Source organism: Natrix helvetica, assembly GCF_964273705.1.
Source record: "Natrix helvetica genome assembly, chromosome: 13".
NCBI classification, from domain to species: Eukaryota; Metazoa; Chordata; class Lepidosauria; order Squamata; family Natricidae; genus Natrix; species Natrix helvetica.
The window spans coordinates 9,028,996-9,036,033 of NC_138557.1; the positions used below are offsets into that span (position 1 = coordinate 9,028,996).

The following is a 7,038-nucleotide window of genomic DNA, read 5'->3' on the forward strand; positions in this document are numbered from 1 at the left end:
CTCTTTGCAATATCCCCGTAGAAGCCAGACGGGTTTCGCGATCGCCATTAACTTGCTCTACGGAATGGCCTCCTTATCCAGCACCTTTGCGCTCCTGCTGGTCAGCGAGAGAGCCATCAAAGCCAAACACGTACAGTTTGTCAGCGGTGTTTACATGGCGAACTTTTGGCTCTCGGCGCTTCTGTGGGACCTCATCAACTTCCTTACACCTTGCACCCTCATCCTGGTGAGTCATTCCTGGATAGCCTGTGTCGAGTGGGGAGCCCTGGTGGCGTAGCAGTTAGAATGCAGTATATTGCAGGCTGACTCTGCCCACTGCCAGGAGTTCGATCCTCACCGGGCTCAAGGTTGACTCAGCCTTCCACCCTTCCGAGGTCAGTAAAACGAGGACCCAGATTGTTGGAAGCAATAAGCTGACTCTGTAAACCGCTTAGAGAGGGCTGTAAAAGAACTGTGAAGCGGTAGATAAGTCTAAGTACTACTGCTATTACTTCTAAGGAAAATGGGTTCACCAGGATGGGGACTCCAGCAGACAATCTTCATCTCTGAATCCTGCTGGACTTTTATGGGGAGATTAAGAGCTTCCTGCTAGCACACTGAATTCTGGGAGTTGAAGTTCACACATCTTGAGGTTGCTGAGGTTGAGAAGCTCTGGTCCAGGCAATACAGTTTGTTATCAGCACTTAGCAGGCTGTTAAGAGCCCTGGTGGCGCAGTGGTTAGAATGCAGTACTGCAGGTTGACTCTGCCCACTGCCGGGAATTCAATCTGTTTGTTTGTTTCTTTGTTTGATGTATATGCATTTATATGGATTTATATGTTTGTTTATAGGATTCAGTCTGCATTCTAACCACTGCCACTATGGGAGGAAAGGAAGGAAGGGGGGAGGGACGAAGAAAGGAAGGAAGGGCTAGCAACAGCATTTAGACTTATATACCACTTCACAGTGCTTTCACAGCCCTCTCTAAGAGGTTTACAGAGTCAGCCTCTTGCCCCTAACAATCTGGGTCCTCATTTTACTCACCTCGGAAGGATGGAAGGCTGAGTCAACCTTGAGCTTGGTGAGATTTGAACTACTGGCAAAGTCAACCTTCTATACTGCATTCTAACCACTGTCAGGAAGGAAGGAAGGAAGGAAGAAGGAAGGAAGGAAGGAAGGAAGGAAGGAAGGAAGGAAGGAAGGAAGGAAGGAAGGAAGGAAGGAAGGAAGGAAAGACAATAGTAATAGCACTTAGACTTATGCACCACTTCACAGTGCTTTCCAGCCCATTCTAAGTGGTTTACAGAGTCAGCCTCTTGCCCCCCAACAATCTGGGTCCTCATTTTACCCACCTGGGAAGGATGGATGGCTGAGTCAACCTTGAGCCTGGAGCGATTCGAACTGCCAAATTGCAGTCAGCTGGCAGTCAGCAGAAGTAGCCTGCAGTACCGCACTCTAACCACTGCGCCACCGTGGCTCATACTAAGTGAGAACATCAAATGACCCTTCCTAGTCTTAAGCTGTAATAACTGTACTAACCGTTTCTGTTGGTCGTTCTTTAGGTGATCTTCCAAGCCTTTGACGTCAAAGCATTCACTCAGGACAACCACCTCGTGGATATAATGCAGATATTCCTTCTGTACGGCTGGGCCATTATCCCCCTCATGTACCTGCTCAGCTTCTTCTTTTCCGTGGCAGCCACAGCCTACACCCGCCTCACCATCTTCAACATCTTCTCTGGCACAGCCACGTTCTTGGCCGTCGTCATCATGAGCATTCCTGGTAAGGAATTTGGACTCCGTGTCCTTGGCGGAAACGTTTTCGTGGCGTTGAGCCGCCCAGGTCAACTTTGTTCTTCCCCCCGTGTCTTCTCTTCCAGAGCTTGGAATGGTGGACCTTTCTAACACCTTGGATAAAGTCTTCCTAACCCTACCCAACTACTGCTTGGGACAAAGCATCAGCAAGTTCTACCAGAATTATGAGTTCATTCAGTTCTGCACTTCTTCTTTTGAGTCTGTGCTCATCTGTAAAGTATTTAGTGAGTATCTCAGACTTGGCTTCTTGGGTGGTGTGGGAGGGGACTATTTGTGGCACAGGGTTGAAATGAAGGGTCCTCGGTGCTCACTGAGCTTGGTGGTTTTCTTGCAAATGTTTCATGGCCCAACTAGGGAACGTCATCAGTGCTAGAAGGGAGGGGGACTTGTAGAGAGGAGAAGGAGGAGAGAGGGGCCGGAGGAAGGAGGAGGAGGAGGAGGAGGAGGAGGAGGAGGAGGAGGAGGAGGAGGAGGAGGAGGAGGAGGAGGGAAGGGATAGAGGAGGAAGGAGGAGGCAGCTGGAGGAAGAGGAGGAGAAAGAGAATTTATTTATTTATTTGTTTGTTTGTTTGTTTGTTTCGATTTATCAGTCACCCCCTCTCCGCAAAGGGACTCGGGGCGACGTACAATTAAATCAAAAATACAAGTGTGGCATGGAGGAGGTGACATCAATATTTAACAGTCAAATACAAGTGAGAGCCACTAGGTTAAAATAAATAGCAATAAATTAAAACAGTTAAGACAATTTAAAAACCCCAAAATTTACGTTTAAAATATTAAAATATTAAAATTGCCAGGGAGGTTAGAAGGTTCTAGTTAAGCCAGGCCGGCTAATTGGAACAGGTGGATCTTGAGTTTCGTGCGGAAGGAGCGGAGATCGTTCATTGTCCTGATATCTGGGGGGAGGTCATTCCAGAGGGCTGGGCCCATCACAGAGAATGACTAGGCTTCTTGGTGCTCTCTGAGCACTGATAACATTACCTACTTTGGAATGAAGATTTTGCAATATCCTTCCCCTGCCATGCCCACCAAGCCACGCCCACATAACCGGTAGTTTAAAAAAGTTGAATTTCGCCACTGGTTCAACATCTGGCATGGACAAATGTTCACCATCCTAACCTTATCTAGTAATCATTCCAATATTAATATCATCCATAGACCTAATCTATTATCTTTCTTCTATTCCCTCAACTCTCATGTGGACCTCAACCAACGGAAGGTTGCTAATCTCCTGAAATAACCCTTTTCTTTGGTCCCGCTCTCCTCCCTTTCCCCATTCCTCTTCCAGATATCACTTACCAGACCAACTACTTTGCTTGGGAAAACCCAGGTGTCGGGAAATACCTGACCGCTATGGCAGCTCAAGGGCTCTCCTTCCTTCTCCTGCTCTTTCTCATTGAGACTAACCTCCTCTGGAGAATGAGGACCATTGTTTGCGACCTACGGCGGAGGCGGAAATGGGTGAGGCTTTCGCACCGAGGAATCCCTTCCCGAGTTTCTCAATGTTGCATGTAGATTAACCTCCCCCCCAAATTTCACATGATGCAATGGATGGTGGAAGAAGGCGGCTTTGTTTGTGGGAAACAAAGGAAATTGTTGGCATCAAGAGTTGGTTGGCGGCAAACTCTTAGGAGCTGCAACTATCTAAGCCAGTGTTTCTCAACCTTGGCGACTTGAAGTCCACAGGACTTTAAGTCTCCAAGGTTGAGAAACACTGATCTAAGCCTTTTAGAGTAGACCTCGACAGCCTTCCAAGAATTTAACAAAAGAAAGAGTATAAGACGCACCTAGCTTTTGGGAGGAAAACAGGGGGGGGGGGAATCACTGCAGCTGCCCCAGATGTAAGCCAATTGTCAAGTGCCCAAGTTGCAGTCACATCACACGATTGTAAGGCTAGTGCAAAGTCGGGTGATAAGTAACATGTTTTTTTCCCAAGGCTGTTGTAACTTTGAACTGTGGTTAAACAAATGGCCGTAAGAGGATTACCTGCTCTCAGGTTAATCAAAATGATTAGGGAGATTTTTCCCCCTGGTGTAATTATAAATTCAATATTTCCCTCCCGCTTGTTTTATACAGAATGCCTCCCTTCCGATAACTTGCTTCTGCTGTATCCCTTTAGCAATAGCACTTAGACTTATATGCCACTTTACAGTGCTTTGCAGCCCTCTCTAAGCGGTTTAGTCAGCCTATTACCCCCCCCCTCCCTCCCAACAATATGGGTCCTCGTTTTACCAAACTTAGAAGGATGGAAGGCTGAGTCAACCTTGAGCTGGTCAGGATCGAACTGCTGGCAGTGGACAGAATTAGCCTGTAGTACTCTAACCACAATATTCTAACTGCTGTGCATCATGGATGGATGGGTGGATGGATGGATGGAGAAAAGGAGGAGCAATAGCAAAAGCACTTAGACTTATATATCGCTTCATAGTGCTTTTCCAACCCTCCCTAAGCAGTTTACAGAGTCAGCCTCTTGCCCCCAACAATCTGGGTCCTCATTTTCCCCACCTCGGAAGGACAGAAGGCTGAGTCAACCTTCACCCTGGTGGGATTCGAACTGCCTAATTGCAGTCAGCCGGCAGTCAGCAGAAAGTAGCCTGCAGTACCGCACTCTAACCACTGCGCCACCGAGGCTCATTTGCTTGATTTTTTTTTATGCTGTTCAACAGGTCATGTTGCTAAACCAGGTTCCGGTGCTGCCTGAAGACCGGGATGTTGCTGATGAGAGGAAGAAGGTTCTGGAATCTCCAGTAGCATCCATTGCTTCTCTGAATAGTCCTCTGGTGATTAAGGAGCTTACCAAGGTAGATGTTCAAGGTAGCTTCTAAGACTCCCTGGTACCTCTCACCTCATCAAAATAATGTAAACCATTTACACACAAAAAAAATCCCACCGTTTCTCCAAAGAAATAGTAGGTGGTTCTTTTAGGCCCTGAAGCCTAGAAAGTATCTGTGTTGTTTATATTTACATACTTGCTGATAACCCGGTGTTGCCCAGGCATTTATTTATCCTAGTCCTGTATTAGATAGTGGTGTTTTTTTGTAAGAAACAATCCCCCTTATCAGAGGAAGCCCCTTGGGTAGTACTGTGAAGCCGTTACCATGGCAACTCCACTGTGCTGTACAGTAGACGCCGTTTTAAGACACAACAGGTTGTATTTTAACAGAACCTGACTCCAAAATGCACACTAGCACTGTTAAAAGTATTGTTAATTAGAAATAATTCATTCCTTTTCATTTTAGCGGCCCAGGCATTCCAGAGTTATGCTGGAACACACACACACACACACACACACATACACTCACTAGAACTGGCTTTATGTGAAATATCTGTCAGACATCACTGGCCCCCTCTCTGCCTCCGACACAGAGCCCTCATCAGAACCTTCCCCAGACTCCAGAACTGGCCCAGGTTCTCACTGTCCAACTCTGCTGCCAGATCCGTGGCTGCTGGTGGCCCACAACACGTTCTTAGGAAGGACTTGATAGATGCATAAAAATGCTAAATCCAATCTACCAGCCACAAGAGCACATAATAATCAACGATTGTTTATAAGTCTAAATAAATGATAATGAATAGTGTTAGCAGCTCTGTGTGTTTTACATCTGCCACCACTGTTTCCCCCCCCCCTCACTCCTACTTTTGTTTTTCCAGGTGTACAGTAGCAGAGATTCCTGTCTGGCTGTGGACCGAATCTCTCTCGCAGTCAGCAAGGGAGAATGTTTTGGTCTTCTGGGTTTCAACGGGGCAGGCAAAACCACCACCTTCAAGATGCTAACGGGGGATGAGAGCATCACATCAGGAGATGCTTACGTGGATGGACACAGCATCCTGGCCAATATCAAAAAGGTAATGGGAGCGTCGAGACAGAGTGGCGTAGTGATGGAGCTTTCGCCTCATAATCAGGAGGTTGTGACTTCGATCCTAGGTAGTGGCAGGTATTTCTCTCTCCGGGCACAATTGTCTGCTGTGAACACCATAGAGGTGTCAGGAAAGGCATCCAGCCAGTAAATGCTCAGTTGCCCCAACTCCATCCTGGTGCAAGGGATTACAGGGTCGTTAAAAGGAAAAAAAATGAGGGGAGTCAAGAATAAAACGACAGCTGTTCTTGACGAAGTTGACAAAGCTATGGATTCCAGTTCTGGCATTTTGGGACCCTAAGGCTTTCTCACAAGCCCTCATAGACCAACGTTGAGCATTTGGAAGGAAAAGACACAATTGCTAGGTGCAGCTAGGATCCTTCCAGCTTGCTGATTTTCCTGCTTACATGTCTACCTATAGAAGTTCAAGGAGACTTAGTGGTAATTGTCCCTCGTTTGTACCACAGTCCTAGGATTGAACATGAGCACTTTATGGTTGGTGGTTGAGCAACAACTTAAATCTGGGTCTTCTTGGTCTCACATGAGCCCTCTAAGCTGGTTTGGAGAAGTATCCTGGTGACTACTAGCTATGGAGCTCATTTGTCCAAAGTTGACCTCCACACAAAGAAACCAGGATAATTGAGACCATCAATCTCCCATAAACAGGTAGGCCAGAGATGTTCTTCTCAATTTGATTTGATCTGCCTTCAGGTACAACAGCGGATTGGCTACTGTCCTCAATTCGATGCGCTTTTGGATCACATGACTGGAAGGGAGACTTTGAGCATGTATGCCCGACTGCGGGGCATCCCTGAACGCTACATCAGCAGCTGTGTGGAGAATATGCTTCGAGGGTTGCTCTTAGAACCACACGCCAACAAACTCATCCGCGCATACAGGTGAGAAGCAGCGGGGTTCACCTCCGACACTCATCCATGATGGGAGGTGGGACGAAGTGGGAGAAGAGGCTTTGTTTCATGATTAGAAATGGATGGAGGCAGCTGGGAGGGTCCCACCGCTCTTAGCACTTAGCAATAGCACTTAGACTTATATTCCCTTCCCTTCTTTTCTCTCCCTTTCCGTTCCATTCCCTTCTCTTCTCTTCCTTTCTCTTCCCTTCTTCTCTTCTCTTCCTTCCTCTTCCATTCTCTTCCTTTCTCTTCCCTTCTTCTCTTCTCTTCCTTTCTCTTCCATTCTCTTCTCTTCCTTCCTCTTCCATTCTCTTTCTATCTCTTCCATTCTTCTCTTCTCTTCCTTTCTCTTCCATTCTTCTCTTCTCTTCCTTTCTCTTCCATTCTCTTCTTTTCCTTTCTCTTCCCTTCTTCTCTTCTCTTCCTTTCTCTTCCCTTCTTCTCTTCTCTTCCTTTCTCTTCCATTCTCTTCTCTTC

The 7,038-nt window shown here is 46.8% G+C and overlaps 1 protein-coding gene across 4 annotated transcripts in view; it reads left to right on the forward strand.

The window, feature by feature from the left end:
* Nucleotides 1-7,038, forward strand: part of ABCA3 (ATP binding cassette subfamily A member 3) — a 392,707-nt gene that overhangs the window by 56,877 nt on the left and 328,792 nt on the right. For all 4 annotated transcript variants that reach the window (XR_014176435.1, XM_081965875.1, XM_081965874.1 and 1 more), the window contains exons 21-27: nucleotides 22-226; nucleotides 1,542-1,761; nucleotides 1,859-2,017; nucleotides 3,082-3,254; nucleotides 4,460-4,594; nucleotides 5,445-5,639; nucleotides 6,362-6,549. Coding sequence is in view for 3 of the 4 variants with exons in the window: in XM_081965875.1 (XP_081822001.1) it covers nucleotides 22-226; nucleotides 1,542-1,761; nucleotides 1,859-2,017; nucleotides 3,082-3,254; nucleotides 4,460-4,594; nucleotides 5,445-5,639; nucleotides 6,362-6,549 (1,275 nt within the window). In the remaining variant the exon portion in view is untranslated. The remainder of the gene's footprint in view (nucleotides 1-21; nucleotides 227-1,541; nucleotides 1,762-1,858; nucleotides 2,018-3,081; nucleotides 3,255-4,459; nucleotides 4,595-5,444; nucleotides 5,640-6,361; nucleotides 6,550-7,038) is intronic.